The sequence below is a fragment of the Eptatretus burgeri genome, chromosome 11, assembly GCF_056783735.1.
Source record: "Eptatretus burgeri isolate ZD-2024b chromosome 11, Ebu_testis_v1, whole genome shotgun sequence".
NCBI classification, from domain to species: Eukaryota; Metazoa; Chordata; class Myxini; order Myxiniformes; family Myxinidae; genus Eptatretus; species Eptatretus burgeri.
Genome location: NC_140971.1, coordinates 2823716 through 2846007, shown reverse-complemented (window position 1 = coordinate 2846007; position 22292 = coordinate 2823716). Strand labels below are relative to the sequence as shown.

Sequence of the window (22292 nt, the reverse complement as noted above, 5' to 3'; positions counted from 1 at the left end):
AGATCGTCTCCAAAACGATACAGATGATGTTCCTCTTCTGCCATGCTCTCCCCATCCCATTGAGTGGTTTGTGGTGTGCTTGCGGTTGATGTATGCTTGTGGACCGGGTGATTAGCTTGGGTTCGGGGTCGTGAATGTGGACAGCCATACGATGGGCCTATCAGCCACCTCCAGTCGAGATTTCCTTTTCCAAGTTATATAAAAGTACAATTTGTCGATTTATATGACTTGGAACTTTTTCATCATGCTTATTTTTCTCGTGAAGATAAATATATAAAGGACGTCTGAGTCCTGCTTCTCTCCCAATCGACTTGCCACCGATTTACTGCACGGAAAAGCTCTCCCGTGTGCTGATCGACGCGCGTGATAATGCTGCCAGAAAGTTTTTCACAGTTGTGTTCTTTCCTTTCTCAGTAATAGTCAATAACTGCTGCAAGGATATCTACGGACAAAGAGATGAGTAAAACTTGGAGAACGTTTCATTTCAGGACAAAATGCCCGAAGTGAGACAGAGCTCCTTTGCACTGCTGGGGGATCTTACCAAGGCCTGCTTTCAGCATGTCAAGCCTTGTATCTGTAAGTTTTCGTCATGTTCAGCACATCATCCATTGTTTGTACTGCGCCGTGTCGTACTCAACTCCCTCGTTGTCTCTTTCTCTCTCCCCACTCTTCCCTCGGTGTCCCCCCCTAGCCGACTTCATGCCCGTTCTCGGTGTAAACCTGAATCCAGAACTCATCTCGGTTTGTAACAACGCCATCTGGGCAATTGGAGAAATAAGCATTCAAATGGGTGAGAGGAGTGGAGCGGAGTGAATTTGGTTTGGGAATGATCGAATGGTTGCGGTGGCGAGTGTAGTGTGATTGTCCGTGTGTTGTGTGCAGTGAGTGTACTGAACACTTTGAGGAGTGAATCTTTTTGTTCTCCTCTGTTCTTGTTTCACTCTTTTATTATTTATATATATATTGTTATTAATTTCATTCACATCCTTGTTTAACCTCTTCTGTGATTTTTTTTTTTTTCTCGCCACTCAGGAACGGAAATGCAAGTCTACGTACCGATGGTGTTGAATCATTTGGTGGATATAATTAACCGAGCCAACACACCCAAAACTCTTTTAGAAAATACAGGTAGCCTATCGGTGACGTATTAAATGCCTCTTCACGTTAACCTGGTGACCTTGGTTTTGGACGTGGCCAGTCCTTTGTCTCGGAACCGTTTTGTTAAACGATGATGTGATATCCACAGCACGGAGCACTTAACCTTCTTCACTCTGCCTTTTGCATTGAGAGCTTTGTAAATGATCCAGTAATTTCACAGAAATCACATCAAATCAAGTTGTTTATTTATTTGTTTTGTTTGTTTATTTTCTCTCTCTCCTCCAACTTCCTTCCCTCACTCTTTCTCCAGCCATCACCATCGGTCGCTTGGGCTTCGTTTGTCCGCAGGAAGTCGCTCCAATCTTACAACAGTTTATCCGTCCTTGGTATGTCAGTCGCGTCATCCCGTTTCGAATGCCGGTGGTCACACCTTTTATGTTAGCGCCAGGTGTGTTGTGACATTTGGCTTTTCATAATGTGCACCAAATTTTCATCAGGCTTCCTACTCGGGTCTTGTCCTTTGTGCCTCCTGGTTAAAGTAAGCATGGTGCGGTGTCAGCAAGAAAGGATGAACGTCCGTGATTGATCGTACCCCGATGAAAACCTGTCGCTCTGCTTTGAGCGTTTGGTTTACATGGACACGGTGACATGTTGATGAGAGCTGTGGGAAAACATTTGCATAAATTTATCTCAACATGCTGAAGACTTTTCATTTGTTACTCTCATTAACGTGGGGGGGGGGGGCACAGCGCAGGCGAGAGGGGAGGGGTGGGAATATAAATGGCACAGTTATATTTGGGCTTGACTTTTTAACCACTGGTTGCGTGGGACTCGGATTGTCATTTCACGTGGTTAGTTTTGTGAATGCTATTTCGATGATTATTATTATTATAATTATTATTATTTTTCAGAATAGCATTTTAGCTTGACAAGGCCGTTAATGATTGTTCATAAATGTCTTGTGATACTTCCATCATGTTGTCCATGATTTTATTGTATGATGTCGGGTTTGTAAAACATGTTGCTCATTGACATTATGTATGGAAGATGAAAGGGGGGAGTGAGGGTGAAATGGTGAAAACGGGACAAGGAGATCGTGTGTTGGGAGGAAGGTGGAGAAGAGGGAGAGGAAATAGATTGGAATAGGCAACATTGTGCGGATTTTGTTGACGAATAAGCAGCCATCAAAATAATGGATTGGTTAACATGTGCTGAAATTAAACCTCAACAAACGCCTGGACGGGTTTGAGGGTAGTGGAGTGGCGGCTGAAACCCGAATCCCATCCAGGCTCCTCCTGATGTCTCCATCTTTGCTCTCTGCTTATTGGGGTTACCCCTGATTACACCACTGCAGTATTTGGTCTTCTGTTTGATTTGGTTATGACGTCTGGTCATGAAAGCCATACATGAGGAAGTCATCAGACTGAAGACCTCTCTGATCGCTCCCCAAAATTCCAAGTCTGGAGGAGGTTGCAATGTGAGGACGATATTCCAGATATGGATGGAGATAGTAGCCCAAGTAGTGAATGACCTTCTCAAATATCGCTATGGTATCGACAAAGTATGGACAAGCAATAAGGTTTGTTGTTTTTTTTTTTGAATTTTATTTTATTTTATGGATACATCGAGGCTCGTATAAGAGCGAACACACAGAACATATAACAAGGGGAGCAAGAGACAAGAGGGGTGGGAGAGGAAAGCACAAAACAGTGGGGAACAGGGACATCAGGAGATCTGTGGAAGGGAGAGGGATTGGGCGGGGTACACGGGGTAAACAAGATGGACACGACAGGGACTTTCAGGAAGGAAAGCAGGGAATTTGAAGGTTTGGATGGGGGGGGGTATGGGGTGGATTAGTTCAGAATGGGGGGGCTTATAAATTTGGTTGGTTGATTTGATTTTCGTGTCTGTGTGTGCGTCCACAACCATATCTCGGACATGTATGGACCAATTTCATTCGTACTTGGCACGAAGGCAACACATGATGGTTTGGACATCATTTTGTTTCGCGATGCGATCAAGGATGGCCAACTGGCGGCCATGTTAGCTGTAAAATACCCGACGTTGAACGCGTTCTCGACCATTTCTCGGACATGCATTGACCGACGTTCAAACTTGGCACACAGATAACGAAAGATGGCTTGCGTATGCACGTCTTTTTTGTTTTTGTTTCGAGATCGGATCCAAGATGGCCGGCTGGCAGTCATTTTGTTACTTAAACGTGTCACCAAGCATTTCTCAGACATGCATGGTCCGATTTTGTTCAAACTCGGCACAAGCACAGTACATGACTGCGTACACGTGCACCTCACTTTATTCTGCGATCTGATCAAAGATGGCCGACTGGTAGACTGACAGCCATTTTAGTTGTAAATATATACGGGCTCGCCATTTAATTCCGTACAGCAAAGTTACTGAAACCATGCGGGTCATGACATTTTATGTGTTTTTCTACTTGTTTTTTGAAGAGAACCAAAAAAGATAGGGAGCAAACTTATAGGATTTCAGCAGAGGTGTTTTGGGAGAATTTTAAATGTTTTCTGGGAAGAAGGAATCTGGAATGAAGAAGCAAGGACAGGACAAAAATATGTGAATGAGGATATTAAAGAGAGAGAATCGAAGACACGAGGAACGATGAGGACAATTTGATAAAATTAGCTTTTTTCCAGACAAAGAGGGAAAACAAAGAGAGGAGGAAGAAGAGAAACTCTGAGAAGGATTGTCCGAGCAGAACCGAAAGCTTCCAGTGGGATGAAGGTGAAAAATGGAAGAGTTGGCGATGGATAGGAAGAAATGGCGAGATTTTGGTTGCTGGAAGCCACGATCAGAGTAAGTACGAGTAAGTAGGTTGACGTGTAAACCAGAAATGCAATGCGGATGCTGGGAAAAGACGGCGAAAGGAGCATGCCAAGAAGGGCCACGTTTATTTTGTGTGGCCATCGTACGCCGACCAGCCGTGAGTGGAGGCAAGCCTGCTCGGGTGTCTCAAATGGTGCTCGTGGTGGAGCGTTGTTTACACGATGTGACCGAGGATGGTGGCCTTGGTTTCTCGGTTTAGATTGATGGTGACCATCTGCCAGTCGTGACTGCGTCATGTGCTGCTCCCAGTCATGATTTCTGTATCTTGACATGACATTTACGTGTGCATGTGCGTATGTACCAGGTGCACATCTCTACGAAACATAAGAGACAACGAGGAGAAAGACTCTGCCTTCCGCGGAATTTGTGCAATGATCGGCGTGAACCCGGCCGGGGTGGTTCAGGTACGCGCCCGTCCGACCAAATGTTAAGTTAATGGTGGGCTCCCTTTACACGAGGGATTCCATTCAGCGGTTGTGGAACAGTGTTATCGTTTGTTTACACTGTGGTGATGTTTTATTTGTCCCTCTGTGCAGTTGCTCACGTGCCTTGTTTTTTCTGAAGTGTGTCGTCGTGCCTTCCTCTGCAGGATTTTATTTTTTTCTGCGATGCTGTTGCTTCCTGGGTGAACCCCAAAGACGATTTGAGAGAGATGTTTTACAAGGTGGGATGGTCGAGAAACCACACACGTTTCGAGGAATGTGCCCGTGGTGTGTGTCTGGTGCCAAGATGTTTTTGAACGGAACGGTGGCTTACATCTTTTCTTTGTCATTTCCGCAGATTCTGCATGGCTTCAAGAGTCAGGTTGGCGTGGAGAATTGGCGCCGATTTTCTGAGCAGTTTCCTCCTCCTCTGAAGGAGAGGTTATCGGTTTACTATGGCATGTAAGAGAGGGCAACCGGGTCTCGCGGGTGAAGGGATTCCAAATAAGCTGAGTTGCATTTGGATGCCATTCTGTCGATTGTTTTGTCTTCATGACAGGTGTCAAATATTTCAGCTTTTGAAATGGTGCACAATTTTATTTATTTATTTCTAATTTCTACAGATATCGCGTGCTTTTGATATGGTCTGGCACCCTGCCCTGCTCACCAAACTCTCTTCCCATGGTATCCAAGGTCATCTCCATTCATGGTTCGCAGACTTCCTCTCCTGTCGCAGTCAACGTGTGGCCCTTAATGGAGTTCTCTCATCCGCTCTTCCTGTCCAGGCTGGAGTTCAAGGCAGCGTTCTGGGCCCTGTTCTTTTTGTGGTTTTCATCAACGATCTCTCTGATTCTCTGGAAAATCCTCTTTACCTCTTTGCTGATGACTCCACCCTCTGCCGTACCATCTGTCATCCCTCAGACCGGCAAGCAGCAGCTTCTTCGCTCACTGCAGATCTGGGTAAAATCACAAACTGGTCCAACATGTGGAACATGTCTTTCAATGCGGACAAATCTCGCACTCTCACTATGTCTCTCCGAAAGGACCGTTTAGAAAACCCCCCCATCCACTTTCTCACAATCCTCTGGAGGAAGTCCTTTCATTCAAGCTTCTGGGTCTTACTATCTGCCATGATCTTTCCTCGGAAAGCCACATCTCCAACCTGGCCTCCAAAGCTAGTTGCCGACTGGGAATCCTCCATCGTGCAAAGTCCTTCCTCAGCCCGCCTGAGCTCTTGACCACGTACAAAGCTTTCATCTGCAGCCTGATGGAGTATCTCTCTCCCCTCTGTGCTGGTGCTCCCACTTCCCACCTCTCACCTTTCTCGGCTTCACGCTGTGGAAACCAAGGCATTTAGGATCATTGGTATCTCTCGTGATGAAGCTGAGTCTTTCGTTCTCACTGCAGGCAGGTCAGTGGTCTTTCTGTCTTCTACTGTCTCCTCTCCGGCCTCGTCCCCCTCCTACTTTGCCTGCTATCTCCCCCCCCCGTCCCCCCTCATATTTCTACAGGGTGCTCAAGGTCTTCCAGCAACCCCCCTTCTGATATAACTCAATCACGAATCACTGCTCACCTTCACCCTTTCATTCCTCTTTTTTACCACCTCAGGAACAAACTCCCTCACTCTATTCAATCCCATTCTTCAAAACAGCTGTTTACCACCATCTCTTATCTTCCCCCATCCAAAAACATGATCTTTTCTACCCCCCGTTAATCCACCCCAAACCCACCTCTTTCAAACTCCCTGCTTTCAATCCTGAAAGTCCCTGTAGTGTCCATCTTGTATACCCCGTGTACCCCGTCCCATCCCTCTTCCTTCCACAGATCTCCTCATGTCTCTGTTCCCCATTGTGTTGTGCTTCCCTCTCTCACCCCTCTCATCTCCTGTGCCCCTTGTACGAGCCTCGACATAGTATATTTTTAAAAATGGCTCATGGAGGAGCTTGCGCAAAAGGAGACATCTGTGTACTTTTGCATGACCGACAAGGACCTGAGCTGATGATGAAAAAATACCTGTAGTTTATGGGATTTGAACCTGGGTTCCAATCGTCGTGGGCCAAAGGGTTCCAATCGCCGTGGGCCAAAAGGCCCCAATCGTCGTGGGCCAAAGGGCTCCAATCACTCAGACATGAACGCCAAATGGACAAACTCAAATCGTCCATGGACTTGCACTTGGACTCGTCTTTTCTTTTACTTGTTTTAATTGGCGTATTATTTATGGCTGAAAATGTACTTTATTGTATTTATTGTCATTGTTTTAATCTACTGTAACCCCTCCTCCCCACTCCTTGTGCTCGTAGGTGATGGGGGCGACCTGCATGGAATAAGCTGTTCTATTCGGCAAGGGGGATCCACGAGGTTATCGAGGTTTAGGGTTAAACACCTTTGTTGCTAATGCAGTTTAAGAGGTTATGCTAAGGCTAAGGTTGTAGCTCTCTCTCTCTCTCTCTCCCCCCTCACTTAGCCCTCACCGCTCCTTGTTAGGTTAGGGTGCAAACCCTAGGAAAGCAATGGGGTTGGCTGCTGGTACTGGTGAAGGGAGCTCATAGGGATGTTAAGTAAGCTAAGGATAAGGCTAAGGATCGTAGGTCACCCTTCCTCTCCTCGTTATGCCTTTCTCCCTTTCACCTCTTATGAACTCTGGGTGTTTGACCCTGTGTTAGTGATGAGTCAGAGTTGACAATGGGACATTTAAGTTAAGGATAAGGTTTAGGTTAAGGCTGGTTTCTGTTTCCTTTCTTCTCCCCCCCACACCCTTTTCTCTTATTTTGCATCTTTTCCAAGTGAGATCATTTAAATCTCAGAGCACCATTGACAAAGAGTGGGGATTAGGTGGGTTAAGCTGTTTTACTTTAATTTTGCATCAGGGTTTCTTCGATGTGGTTTTCCTCATCTTGCCACCCTCTCGCCTCCCTCCCTCCCCCCTCCTCCCAAATGAAAACTGCTTGCTGCATTGTCCTCATCAGTTAAATTATGAATGTAAACATACATTAACTGGCTCTGAAATTGGGAAGGTGGAGGGGGTGGGTGTGGAAAATGGTAGTTAACGCTAAGTTGAAGTGGGCCAATGTCATCAGCTTTCCCCAAGACTTCTCTCAGTTCGCCCCCTCCCCCAACTTGTCCCCCCCCCCTTCCATTTTGCATTCATTCCAATTACCCCTTCTGACCTTCAAAACATTATTTTTACCTTTTTCTCTAACTCCCTCCCCTTCCCCCCCCCCATTCCCTGTCTTTGCGAAAACGCACACGCACACACTCATGCACACACACTCATGCATACACACTCTGTCCCTCTCACTCTTTTCCTATCTCACTGTATCGTCCACCTTCTACACCCCCAATACCAGTATCCCTCTCTCTCCCTCTCTCTCCCTCTCTCTCCCTCTCTTTTGTGTTTTTCTTTTCCTCTTTAAGCAACTGTTTTGTAAACGGTTTGTGTGGGTTAGCTCATATTGCTATTCCAGGTTTGTGCTCTTGGTGCTCAACCCACCGCTTGTCAATGCCAACATGCTGGGTTATTGTTGTAATTGGTAATCGATGTGCGTCAGCCTGGTCACTGGTTAACTAAAGGTGCTGGTTTAACTTTAGTTAACCCACAGTGCTGGCTCAGTCCGGCAGTCGGCTGTATTGTATTGTATTGTATTATATTATATTGTACTGTAACTTGGAGAGAGAGGAAAAAAAAAAACTTGCTCTCCAACCCTCTACACTCTCTCCAGCTTCATCAATCACTCTTGACTGAAAGAGCATTGGGGGGGGGAGGGGGTGTGGGAAGATTGAGGGTGTAAGCGTACATTTTGTAATTTTGTATGTGTCTGAGACAGTCTTTGTACCGGCATCTCGTGTTGTGAAGCTGTGACAATTATTTTATTTTTTTTATCTTTGTGGAGAAATGCGTTAATTTAATGTACATTTTATTTTTTTATTAGCTGTTTGAGTGTTTGTTCCATCCACGCTTTCCTTTCATGGCGTCGTTCCCCCATTTCCTTTTATTGTTTTAATTTTCTTCACTTGTCCAATTCTTCACTTGCTTCATTCTCCTTTCCACTTTACAGCCACCCTCCCAACTCGTTCACTCGCACTCACCACCTCCATTCTCACTCGCTCTCGTCCACTTCCTCCTCTGCTCACTGACTTGATCCTGCCACCCTCTTCTCACGTGCACACGCCTCACCTGTTTGCGTCATGTCCCCATCGCGCTCGCTCGCCCTGCACCCGCGCCACGCACCCGTCTCGCCCGTGCCACCACACAACCTTCCTACCATCCTCCCATCGTGTGTGTGTTTTTGTTTGCGTGTGTGCGCATGCACTCGAGTCATACTTGGAGATTGCATGCTGTTGTACATTTTTATTAAAACATTTTATTTCTGATTTTATGTATTACACAGTGTTGTCTTTGTATCGTACCAAGTTGTATTCATTTATTTATCGTCGTCTTGTGTTTTTTTTTTGGTTTTTTTTCCCCCCGAATTTAATTTGTGTTGTAACTTATTTTTTCTTTTATTTTTTAAAATGAATTATTTTGTTCTCTTCTTTCTTTGTTTTGTTTTTCTTCCCTCTTTTTTTCACCCCCCCATCCCCCTCCCTCAACCACCACCACCCATCCTATTCTCTGCAGTTGGGTCCAGCTATGTTGGGTGCTAGGTTTATAATTAAATATTTTAAGGAAAATATAAAGAAGAATGCAAAACTTATAAGTTTAGTTCCAAGTTAAGGATAAGAGATCAGAGTTGAATAAAAACTGCAAGAATGTGTGCTTTTTCTGTCTTTTTGTTGTCTATCATGACATCACCATCATGTCAGATTGGAACTTCACAGGCAGGGTGCTGCATCAATAAGTACACCGTCGGTGCCGGATTTACCTTCTCTGCTGCCCTCGGTCAATTTTCAAAAGCACCACACTCTACCTCACTCACCACAAACTATATCAGATCTAGTCTTTGGGTGCCTGCTGTGGGTTTTTGTTTTTGTTTTTGTTTCAGCTTTACAGCTTCATTAGTACGAAGGCGTGCTGAAATGTCATGCCTTATACTTTTTTTTTTTTCATTTCAAAACGGGTAAGGTTATTTGAATGAAACAGTCAGATACTAACATCACTCTTTATTCTACCATGGTGCATATTTACTTTTCAACGTAATCACCACTGATGCCGTCACAATAGAAATGTGTTCAGCTGACAGATCCGGCGCTTCACGGCAGCCTTGACATCATCTTTGGGGAAGAGATGAAACTCTGATTGAGTTAAGTCAGGGCTGTAAGACGGTGAAACGTTGCTTTAGTCATTCATGAACTTGTATGAGGCCATGTGTTATCATGCTGTATCTGCATGTCAGGTCTGCCCTCCGAATCCGTGCCATCAGTTTCCTGCGGATCCGGGGTGGCGCTAATCAGCTGCCAGCGTCAATGTTTCCGTTTTGCACTGACATCGGCAGCTGGCTATGTAAGAAGGACAACGATAAGAGTTTTATCCACCATACCTCCTTGGAAATGCTTTTCTAAGAAGTACAAGTTTGTTTGAACACGCGATTTTCACAAGTTATAAAATCACAGACATCGCCGATTCACCGTCTTTTCTGCCCTTACTTCAATTGCTGCCCTAAGCCAGGGCCTCATTGGCCATTCCAAAATACGGCCCGGTGCACCGTCTCTCGGATGGGCGTTGGCATTGTGTCCCGTATATTAGCATTAGCTAGTGGACGTTGAAGACCCCACGTTATCTCACACAGTGAAGGTGAGTTATTGCTAGCACCCTGAGCAATCCAACTTCCCACTCTAAATTGTTTTGATGAGTGTGACCCCCCAACTTGGGACTCTGCCATCCCTCACCCAGGATGGAGCAATATTTAGTTTAGAGGCTGAATTGTGGCTTGGATAAGTAACCAACCACAACAAATGATGATCATGATGTAAAAAGCTGGGAGGAGCATTGTTCTATAATTTGTGCTCTACTACCATTACTTTATGTGTGAATTGAAGCAACAGTAGGATGGGGTATGCAAGGGAAGGCAGTTCCCATCGATCTTATCGGGGGATTAGTCCAGGAGCCCAGAAGGTTTATTCAAGTGAAAAGCGCCGGAACGTTTGACCTCATGGGCTGATGGGATCATCCACCGACATCACAAAAATGCATTGCTGCCGGATCTGACCCGTGGCTTTTCCCCCGAAATCACTCAATTAGTGACGCCATTACCGATAAACCTACTTTGTTCAATATCTGGAAAAATATGCATGATAATATTGTTGTGGGCCGGGGTTCGGTGGCGATAAACGGCCACGAGGTGGAGCAGTGGAGTCGTCTCACACCGAACACCCGGAATTCAGGTCGTGACTCTCGGATAAGTCCGAAAGGCACGGGTCCCTTACTGGACCATGAATCGCCAATAATTCGACCGTGTGGGGTAGGGTGAATTGCCAAACTTCAATATACCTAATTACCCACGCGGGCAAAGCTACCGGGGAATTCGCACCCTCGACGGACCTCGAGCGGAACGAGCCGTTACCGTGCCCGAACCGTGTGTAACCTGAGCGGAGGTTTCCAAGGCCCGTCGGACCAAATGAACAATTTTACAGCGCAAACAGCCTCGCTATTTCTCAGTACACACCGTGCCAAGCCAATGAAAGAAACACAGAAACGAGCTGGAACATTAAAAAAAGGGATAATTATTTATAACGGGGCAGGGGAGCACGCAAGAAGGCAGAGTTAACCGAATAAAAGGAATGCAATTTACACACCCGGCATTTAAACGTTTCTACTTAAAAGACAGGCCCACATACAGACACACACCGCCCAAAAAGAAATGGTGACCGCGGCCTTTATTGATACCCCCAGCTCGGAGGGAAGGTGAGCTGGAGGTAAGAGTCTGGCTTGGACCTTTCCGCTTCATGCGGTTTTCGACGAGCTGGCCCGACGGGACTCGAACCCGCAACATGATTCCGCTCCAAGCACCAGGTACGGAGGGTAGCGTCGGGCGCTGGCACGCTCCACCGGCAAAACAGGCAACGAGGCAGGCAAAGCAAGTCAGCTGGGCAGGCAGGCAAGCGATTCTCCTCCGGCTCGCAGGCAGGTGATTCATGGTGGGAAGACTGTCTCAGCGGGTCGCCCCCACACAATTATCCCTTTTCCTTGATAGGTGTGAGGGATCCGTCTCGCGTCATTCCGACCTCATTGGACAGGCGTGTCAGGCGATATCCCGGCCGTCCAAGATTGGTTGGGGGGGGGGGGGTGCTCATGTCTCCACCCCTCGACCAGGAAGTCGAGCAGCAATATGTTGCGTTGGCCCCCCCATTGGCCGAGAGGCGGGAGACGTGCTCGCACCCCTCCGATTGGCTGAGAGGGACGCCATGCCCGTATTTGGAGCGAAATCCAAGACGCCAACGTCCAAAGAAACCCCGCCTGGCACGTTGGACTCCGCCCACCGCTGTGCTTGACACGCATGCGCATGGGAAAGGCTGATGGTGATGAAGCGAAGATGGGCGTTGTTGTTGTTGAAGCTTAAAATGTAAAAATCCTAACTATAAAATAACAGCGCACGTACAATTAATCACCCATTAAACAAAGGACGGGACCCTAACTAGAAACACATACTTACCGATATAGCTGATCTATAGGAGCTGGCTGTTGTGTGCAGTAAGCTTCCAAATTTGCAACAGTATAACGAATAAGGTGTCTACACCTATGTTTTCATGGTCAATCATTACAGTGACACCCACATTATTGCTAGAAAATGTTTAGTTTACTGTGTAAATGTTTAGTTCACCCACTAGGTTTGCAACGCCATTGCAGAAAAACCCATTTTCATTAATATCTGAAAAACACTGCATGATAACATCACAAATAAGGTGTCTATACCCATGTTTTTATAGTGAGATATGACGATGCCAACTCTAGTGCTTGAAAATGTTGAGTTCACCCTGAAAGTTGCCTACTGGAGTCGTACCATCTCTGTCTTTTGTTACAATGTGGCAAATAATGCATTGGTCTCTGTCCCTTTTTTGTTATTTACAGATCATGGCAAATGACGCCCCCGTTTGTATAATTTGCAAAGAAAGAGGAGAAAAGAAACGTGCCCTGAAGTGTTTCAATTCGAGCAACTGGGAAACAGCCAAAAATGCTGCTCGATGGTGAAAGGCAATTCAAAGTGACAAGTTTTCGAACACCTCGGAAGAGATCAGAACAGCTGAGGGCCCAGGAGGCAAATACCACTCAGTTTGCCTCAGTCGATTCTGTGCTGTTAAGAGAGGAGCACCTCCAAGCACAGAACCATCTGAACCACCTCAGAAGACCACTCGTTCAGGTTCCGATCATCCTTCTACCAGCACGAGAGGCGTCCTTGGACAGGAATGTCTTTTTCGTGGACAGAAGAGGCAGTTGCAGAAAAATGAACCCCTCGGCCAATGTTTGACCACGGACGGGAGCAAGGCAATCTTTCTTGCTGCTAAGAAAAAGTGGAATACTAGGATCATTGGACTCGGGGAAAATCTTATTGGGAAGGAAGCCAAATACCATAATACTTGTCGTGACTATGTGGCAAGGATCAAAATGTTGAACTTTGCTGCAGAGAATGTGAAGCAATCTAAGACCGCAGCATGAAGAGCGAATGCGGCAGAGGGAGTCAGGGATGTCTTTGGACGAATCTTAGCTGTTGCTGCCGAGACAAGCGATGCACTTGATCTGCATCACATTCTTAGCTACCCGGTTACTGAAGTACCACTTTCTCTTGCCCATCGCGATGGAACTCCCTTGAAGACGGACAAGGCATCTCTCACAAAGAAACTTGAAAGCAGACAGGAAGTGTTTCTCGATGACAACAGTTTTCCCCCCAATAACAGCCGCAGTGATTGATGGCGGTATTATCCTCCATGAAACCGTGCTGCAGCACAGCAAGTCCACATATGCAACCATGGCAAAGGATCTTTTGGCAAAAGTATGTTTGTATCGTGGGGAGCAAATACATTTAGTGCTCGACAAGTACCAGTCACCATCAATCAAAGATACCGAGCGAAACCTGCGTCGTTAAACTACTCAATCATTCATCATAACTGGACCTGACCAGGCTCAGCGACAGTTACTCAAAAGTGGATCATTCAAGGAAGAGTTTGCCCGGTTTGTAATAGAGGAATGGAAGAAGCTCCAATATGGTTCAATTCTTGGATGAAAAACACTATGTTTCACATGGTGGTGTGTGTATGGGGATGAAGAACAACGAGGATGATGTGCTGCAAATAGAGGAACCGAATCACCTCCAATATCGACAGGAAGAAGCTGACACACTCGTTGCCTTTCACGCAAACAACATTTCCACTGGTAACATTCTAGTAAGGTCCACTGATACGGACGTCTTCATCATTCTGCTTGGGCTTTCTGGAAGGTCGGAAGGGATCAACAACATCATGGACTATGGATCTGGCAACCACCGAAGGTACATTGATGTCACTAAACGAGCTGACATTCTTGAGAAGAAACAGACTGGTATCACTGAAGCACTAATCGGCCTTCATGCCTTGACTGGTTATGATTTTTCATCGTGTTTCTACAGAAAGGGCAAAGTGAAGCCCTTCCAGCGGATGGAGTCAGATGCAGCTCGTGTGATGGCATTGCGATCTCTAACAGCTGAGGAGGTCGACGTCCAAGCTATTACATCCTTTGTCTGTGTGCGGTATGGCTTCAAAACCTCTGACATTAATGAAGCCAGATACAAGGCATTCATGCGAATGGGTGGTGGTGACGAAAAGGAGCCCCTTGCCAGAATAAAGAAGATAAACTGTGCCTCTCTCCCCCCGTGTGCCAAGACACTTGGTAATCATATGAAAAGGGTGCACTATGTGGCAAGAATCTGGAAGAGAGCTGATCAGACAGATCCAACTGGTGGGGCGAGTCCGACAGACTATGGATGGAAGTTGTCTCAAAACTTCTTTGAACCAGACTGGTATCCAGGAAGTTCAGTTCCAGAGTCCCTCACAGGCCCATATGAGGATGATGGGGATGATGAGGAAGAGTCAGGTAATGCTTGGAGTGAGGACAGTGATGAGAGTGACGAAAGTGATAGAGAAGACTTGTAATGCCAAGAGGACATAAAGTTAATTATGTGAACTGCACATTTGCAAGTTCTCCATATATCGTTGTTCGGTAATGGCGTCGCTTAATGAGCGGGTGGGCTACACATTTACTTGGTAAACAACACATCTCCCAGTAATAACACAGGTGTCAGGGTAATGATTGACCATGAAAACATAAGTATGGACACCTTATTCGTGATATTATCATACATAATTTGCAAGATATTGAGGAAATTAGGTTTTTCAGTAATGGTGTCACTAATTGAGTGATTTAGGAGGGAAAGCCAAGGGTCAGACCCGGCAGCAATGCATTTTTGTGGTGTCAGTGGATGACCCCATCAGCCCATGAGCTCAAACGTTCCGGCGCTTTTCACTTGAATAAACCTTCTGGGATCCTGGACGAGGTGAGCAGGTTTGAATTTAGGGACACAAAGTGAATTATTGTGAATGTGTAAAATACGGAAAGGTAGATCGTGGAGAGCGAGAGACTCAGACGAGATGAAGGTTGGTAGAAAAAAGGCGATTAATGTTGGGGGGTGGTAATGGAGCAGTCTATTCCTCAGATTGGTACTGGTAAGAGCCGAAGTTCCCTTGAGCCTAAGCCTTTACCGCACATGGGAAATGTCAAGGACAGGCTTATAGTCCCATCAAAGCTCTCTCTTCTCCAAGCAGAGTTGGAAGTGATGTGATGTACTGCCTTTCCTGCGTGTGCAACTGGTTGAGGTTTGGTGTAATCTACAAATGCATGGCATGGACAAGGCTGGAGCTTACCCAACATTGTGAAAGGGAGTAATGCAATGGCTGAATTTTACCCATGGTAATCAGGGGGGGTAATATATGGCTGCATCTTACCCGTGGGGGGGGGGGGGGTAATGTAATGGCTTGAGGTTACCCATGGTGGGAAATAGGGGATAGGAGTAATGTAAAGTGCGGAGCTGAACCATGGTAAGAAAGGGCGTAATTTAGGCTGGAGCTTGCTCAGGGTAGAAAAGGGGGATAATGTCGAGGCTGGAGCTTGCTCAGTGTTGGAAAGGACTGTAATGTCAAGGCTGGAGCTTACCCGGAGTAGGAAAGGGGGGTAATGTAAAGACTGGAGCTTACCTGGGGTAGGAAAGGGGGATAATGTAAAGGCTCGAGCCCACCCATAGAAGGAAAGGGGGGGGGGAATGTAAAGGCTGAAGCTTACCTGGGGTAGGAAAAGGGGGTGGGTGGGGGGTAATGTGAAGGCTGGAGCTTACCCAGAGAAGGAAAGGAGAGTAATGTAAATTCTGGAGCTCACCCAGGGTAGGAAAGGGGTGTAATGTCAAGTCTGCAGCTCATCTGAGGAAGGAAAGGGGGTTCAATATAAAGTCTGGAACTTGCCCACAGTAGGACAGGTCAGGTGTGGGAGCATGTGCCGGAGCAGCGCGTCATTGTCCAATTTCTGCCGGTGCTCTTGTGGCCTCCATATGGCCATCCCTCATGCAGATGCCTCGCCAATCCCCATCTCCTTGAGATGCCAATCAATTTGCTGCAACTACGAGGCATGTGGTCAGTCCTTTGGCCTCCCCCACTCACGAGGCTCCATCGCTGAGAGAATCTGGTGAGCAGGATGAGCGACAAGAAAATGAGCCACATGTCCGTACAGCCGCAGCTGACACTCAGACTATCCAGGCCACAAATCTCATTTGATGATTCTCTCTCAGCAACCACTCGGATATAGTCCAACCAGCGATAGCCAAGGATTCTCGGAAGAGACCTGGCACCAAAAGAGTTAAGTCTCTGTTTCAGATCCTTGGTCAGAGTCCCACATTTAAAGAGCAAAACTGGAAGGACCAAGGACTTAAAGACTCTAACTTTGGTCGTCCTGCATTGGTACTGACAGCGCCACATGCCATGATCCACTGAATGCTTGACTCCCCAGGCCCAATAAAGACGTCTGTCGACCTCTGGCTCACAGCATGCGGAGACATTAATATCACTGTCAAGGTGAGTGAATCACTCCATGACCTCGACATCCTCACCAAAAAGGGACAGACAAGATAGGAGCACCTAATATGTCATTGAAACCCTGCATCGTAGTCTTGACCCAGGAAACCCGTAATCCCAGCGGCTCCGACTCCTCATTCAGCACCTCGAGGGCCCCCAAAAGGATATTCAGAGTCTCCACAAAGATGACTGCATTATCTGCAAAATCGATGCCATAAATCGTGACATTCCCAAGCAATGCTCCACAGCTTGATCTCTCCGACATCCCAGAATCCAGCTCGTACAAGCGCCGAAAAGTGCGGGGGCCAGTACACATCCCTGACGAGCTCCAGTAACAACGTGAAGTAAGTTGGAGATATCACCACACCTCACAGCACTCTCAGCATCAGGAGGGTATAATTCAGAAATCAAATCGGTCAATTTTGGTGGCACCCCACGAAGACCGAGAATCCTCCAGGGGGGCATTCTGATTCGCTGAATCAAACGCTTTGTGGAGATCAACATTGGCTGTAAGCAGCTCCTGCCGAAAACCATCGGCTACGTTTGGTGAGACCCGAAGAGCAAGGATACGGTCAATCATTGACCTCTTGGTGTAAAGCCTGACTGCTCTGGATGCTGGTGCTCAAGCAGATGGTGGTGAACCCTATCAAGAATTATCCGAGCAAGGACCTCGCCCGGCACTGAGAGCAGCGTCACCCCTCGGTAGTTGTTGCAGCCCCAGTGATCACCCTTCCCTTTCCAGAGAGCGACAACAAGGCCTCTCTTCCAGTCAGTTGGGATGATGCCTGTGCTCCAAACAGAGCATAAAACTGCATTCAATGACATGAGTAAAACATTTCCACCAGGTTCGAGAAGTTCAGCATGGATGCCACAGATCCCAGGAGTTTCCCCCCTTTCATCTGGTTAACTGCAGCCCGTTTCCACAAGCGAAGGTGGTTCACAGTTGATTGGACGGTCAGCAGTTGGGATAGTTGCACCCTGACATCCAACTCAATAGCTGTTGGTCAGCCTGTTACAGCGGGCCTTCACTTTTGACTTCTGTCAAGAGCCTACCACCCTCTGCTACAGCAGCTGCAGTACACCATCAGATGAGCTTGGAGGAATGCAATGCATGAAATACTCTGTAAGCAGGACAAGAATCACTTGACCACAGGTGATGCTCTACCCCTTCACAGATTCCTCGCACATAGGCCTCCTTGTGTCAGCCCTCAGCACACGTACAGTTTTGCACCTCAACTCCTTCAACAGCTCAGCTCTGCCATTCAGCCTGGCCCTGCGACTATGGTCAATGGTATCCAGTGTCCCTTGGGAGGCAAATTTCTTCTTTCCCGACATTGAATTCCAAGACGTACACCGGCAACGTCAAGGACGGTGGTCTTGAAGGCACTCCACACTCTTCAGGATTCCACAAAGCACCCAGACCCCCCAAATCTCCACTCAGCCTGTTCGCAAACTCCTCAGCTACCCTCTCATCCTTGAGCTTGCCAACATCCAGCCAAGGGTGGGATGGTACCATTCTCCTGAATTTAAGCTGCAACTTCCTCACTTGCTACAACAAGGCTGTGGTCGGTATTGCCGAACTATACACTCTGGTTGACCCTGCAGTAATGGAGCAACCTCCAGCAACTATCAACGAGCACATGGTCAACCGCCTTTTCCACACCATTAGCGTTGGAATTCCAAGTCCAGCGATGAGCTTGTGGGCGCTGAAACCATGAACCAGCCACCCGAAGTCCGTGTCTTTTTGCAAAGTGAAGTAACTTGGTGCCATTCTGGTTCACAGTTCCAGATCCATGGGACCAACATGTGTGTCATAACCATCCCTATCAGTGCCAATCGATGTATTGAAATCCCCCAAGACCTGGGGCACCAATCAACTTCAGCATTGAATGTGTCCTTCACAGTGAGGTCACTCGCCTCAGTCGGAGCATACTGTATATACAGAGTCCAGGGAAATGACACCCAAGGAGTGACGAATCCTTAGTCTCATAATACGCTCGTTGACCAGTGTTAGCTCAATTATCATTGGAGTCAACTTATTGGACACAGCTACAGCAACTTCTTGGGAATGGTAACCATCAAAGCGACCAGACCAATAGTAGGTGCAACCACCCACCATGATCTCGCCGCAATCCGGTCTCTGAAGCTCAGAGAGAGCTCCAATACCGATGTTCAAATGCTTGAGCTCAGATGATAACAGAGACAGGTGATCATCCTCTCTTAGGGATAGGACATTCCAAGCACCCACCTGAAGGGACCGCCTCAGGTTAACCCAAGGAGACCGCCATCTGGTGGACGACAACTCAGCACCACGCCGACACACACATCACCGCAATCTGACCGAGTCAGATTACCCCGTGCTTTAACTCCAATCATCAAAGAATGGGGGTCGCAAAGGGTTTGCCCCAATCCCATCATACGGTGACCTGCGCTGTGACGGACTGCTGCACAGGAGGTCGTCCCAAGGAGTGGGTTTTCAGTTTTCTTTGCGATTTTTTTTTGTGTGTTTTGAGGAATGAAGTGTTTTACAGTGGCTGGAGTGCAAATCCTGCCACCAACCTTCTCGAGGGAGGTACCCAATTGCAGGAGGACGTCCGCAGAGTTAGACACTAGATATGGATGGCCGTTGGCTCACAAGGTGCTCCGCCACCCCTTTGACAGGTTTTGTTTTTCGTCCTGCTGGGTGTCCATATCATCCACCCTCCTCACCAGGTAACCCGGTGGGGGAGACGGTTTAGTCACCAACAACTGGACCATGGAACGGGTTCGTGTGGGAAATGGAGTGAGGTAAAGGCAGGAGCTTACCCGGGGTAGGAAAAGGGGTAATGTAAAGGCTGGAGGTTACCCATTGCAGGAAAGGGGATAACATAAGGTGTTGAGCTTACCCAGAATAGGAAATGGGGTAATGTGAAGGCTGGAGGTTATCCAAGGTAGGAAAAGGGGTGATGTAAAGGCTGGAGGTTACCTGGGGAAGGAAAAGGGGTAATGTAAAGGCTGGAGGTTACCCGGGGTAGGAAAAGGGGTAACCTAAAGGCTGGAGGTTACCCAGGGTAGGAAAAGGGGTAATGTAAAGGCTGGAGGTTATCCAAGGTAGGAAAAGGGGTGATGTAAAGGCTGGAGGTTACCTGGGGAAGGAAAAGGGGTAATGTAAAGGCTGGAGGTTACCCGGGGTAGGAAAAGGGGTAACGTAAAGGCTGGAGGTTACCCGGGGTAGGAAAAGGGGTAATGTAAAGGCTGGAGGTTACCCAGGGTAGAAAAAGGGGTAATGTGAAGGCTGGAGGTTACCCAAGGTAGGAAAATGGGTAATGTAAAGGCTGGAGCTTACCCAGGGTTGGAAAAGGGGTAATGTAAAGGCTGGAATTTACTCGGGGTAGGAAAAGGGGTAATTTAAAGGCTGGAGGTTACTCGGGATAGGAAAAGGAGTAATGTAAAGGCTGGAGGTTATCCGGGGTAGGAAAAGGGGTAATGTAAAGGCTGGAGGTTACGCAAGGGAGGAAAAGGGGCAATGTAAAGGCTGAAGCTTACCCAGGGTAATGTAAAGGCTGGATGTTACCCAGGGTAGGAAAAGGGGTAATGTCAAGGCTGGAGGTTGCCCAAGGTAGGAAAAGGGGTAATGTAAAGGCTGAAGGTTACTCCGGGTCGGAAAAGGAGGCTGTATCTTACTCGGGTTAGGAAAAGGGGTAATGTAAAGGCTGGAGGTTACCCTGGGTAGGAAAAGGGGTAATGTAAAGGCTGGAGGTGAGCCTGGGTAGGAGAGGGGGTAATGTAAAAGCTGGAGGTTACCCTGGGTAGGAGAGGGGGTAATGTGAAGGCTGGTGGTTATCCAAGGTAGGAAAAGGGGTAATGTAAAGGCTGGATGTTACCCAGGGTAGGAAAAGGGGTAATGTCAAGGCTGGAGGTTGCCCAAGGTAGGAAAAGGGGTACTGTAAAGGCTGAAGGTTACTCCGGGTCGGAAAAGGAGGCTGGATCTTACTCGGGTTAGGAAAAGGGGTAATGTAAAGGCTGGAGGTTACCCTGGGTAGGAGAGGGGGTAATGTAAAGGCTGGAGGTTACCCTGGGTAGGAGAGGGGGTAATGTAAAAGCTGGAGGTTACCCTGGGTAGGAGAGGGGGTAATGTGAAGGCTGGTGGTTATCCAAGGTAGGAAAAGGGGTAATGCAAAGGATGGAGGTTACCCGGGGTAGGAAAAGGGGTAATGTCAAGGCTGGAGGTTGCCCAAGGTAGGAAAAGGGGTAATGTAAAGGCTGAAGGTTACTCCGGGTCGGAAAAGGAGGCTGGATCTTACTCGGGTTAGGAAAAGGGGTAATCTCAAGGCTGAAGGTTATCCAAGGTCGGAAAAGGGGTAATGTAAAGGTTGGAGGTTACCTTGGGTCAGAGAGGGGGTAATGTCAAGGCTGGAGGTTACCCTGGGTAGGAGAGGGGGTAATGTAAAGGCTGGAGGTTACCCAGGGTAGGAAAAGGGGTAATGGAAAGGCTGGAGGTTACCCGGGGTAGGAAAAGGGGTAATGGAAAGGCTGGAGGTTACCCGGGGTAGGAAAAGGGGTAATGTAAAGGCTGGAGGTTACCCAGGGTAGGAGAAGGGGTAATGTAAAGGCTGGAGGTTACCCTGGGTAGGAGGGGGTAATGTAAAGGCTGGAGGTTACCCAGGGTAGGAAAAGGGGTAATGTAAAGGCTGGAGGTTATCCAAGGTAGGAAAAGGGGTAATGTAAAGGCTGGAGGTTATCCAAGGTAGGAAAAGGGGTGATGTAAAGGCTGGAGGTTACCCGGGGTAGGAAAAGGGGTAATGTAAAGGCTGGAGGTTACCCGGGGTAGGAAAAGGGGTAATGGAAAGGCTGGAGGTTACCCGGGGTAGGAAAAAATTAACCTGGAGGTTACTCGGGGTAAGAGGAGGGGGGGGGGATTCTGAAGAGGCTAAACCTTTTTTTTGCAATGAACTTCATGTTGAAGTTGCTCGTTCTGATTCAGTCGTAAATATGTAAATTTAAATGAAGTTAAATTTCAATTTTCACCAAGTTCTACATTTTATGAGCAATTTCCACGATGTACCTGTTGAACAGTTTTACTTTTAATCTCCCAACAGGCTTTGAGGAAAATTAACATCTCGAGAAACCAAGACAACCTGTTTGAGTAAAATACCTGCACTGTCCCAGGCAGGTGCAGCGATACAGGTGAATCTCTGGTTTATGGTTACCTCCCCCCCAATGGGGGCCTTTGGTTACCCCCCAATGGGGGCCTTTGGTTAACCCCCCCAATGGGGGCCTTTGGTTACCCCCCAATGGGGGCCTTTGGTTACCCCCACAATGGGGGCCTTTGGTTACCCCCCCAATGGGGGCCTTCGGTTACCCCCCCCCCCAATGGGGGCCTTTGGTTACCCCCCCCCAATGGGGGCCTTTGGTTAGCGCACAGCTGTGGAACGCTCCAGTCTTTTTGATGTTCGCAATCCGATTGTACACGGGACATCCGGTTTAAGGTGGCGATTGAATGGAGGGCATACTCCGAGATGCAGCACCACGTCGCAGCATCTCCAGGATGAGAACGGATTTTTACCCACCCCTCCCCCACCCCCACCCCCACCCCCACCCCCACCCCCACCCCGCAACCTGCTAATAAATCACCGAGATCAAAAGGTCAATTTTGAATGCGATAACAATTGGCGATCCTGAGGCTGTGGCCCGTAAAGGTGTCTCACGATATTTTCGTAAGTTCGACCGGCCCCCCCCTCAATCCCAACGTCACAATCATGTGGTTTTAAATCCTTCATTCGAAGACGAAGAAGAAAGTTTATTTTACCCTCTGTTCGTGAGATATTATAAGAAGGGAACTGACTGAAGAAGGGGAAGTTTGTTTCGTTATTTATTTAATTTTTGACACGCGTGGGTTTTCTTTTTTAT

At 47.5% G+C, this 22292-nt stretch overlaps 2 protein-coding genes across 3 annotated transcripts in view; both read left to right on the top strand.

Annotated features, from left to right (window-relative positions):
• The window catches only part of LOC147016305 (transportin-1), a 44573-nt gene extending 35442 nt beyond the window's left edge, over nt 1–9131 (top strand). The window contains exons 17-24 of one of the 2 annotated variants that reach the window (XM_085844915.1): nt 489–576; nt 692–790; nt 1033–1128; nt 1409–1484; nt 4262–4361; nt 4547–4621; nt 4738–4841; nt 6680–9131. In XM_085844915.1, coding sequence (XP_085701041.1) covers nt 489–576; nt 692–790; nt 1033–1128; nt 1409–1484; nt 4262–4361; nt 4547–4621; nt 4738–4841; nt 6680–6683 — 642 coding nt within the window. In that variant the 3' untranslated portion in view covers nt 6684–9131. Of the gene's footprint in view, nt 1–488; nt 577–691; nt 791–1032; nt 1129–1408; nt 1485–4261; nt 4362–4546; nt 4622–4737; nt 4846–6679 lie in introns of those variants that run through there. The other variant, XM_085844916.1, reaches the window with a different exon arrangement.
• Nucleotides 9132–22105: 12974 nt separating this feature from the next.
• LOC147016304 (ELAV-like protein 1) overlaps nt 22106–22292 on the top strand; it is a 116831-nt gene continuing 116644 nt past the window's right edge. The window contains exon 1 of the mRNA XM_085844913.1: nt 22106–22292. This exon is cut by the window's right edge and continues 88 nt beyond it. The gene's annotated coding sequence lies outside the window, so the exon portion shown is untranslated.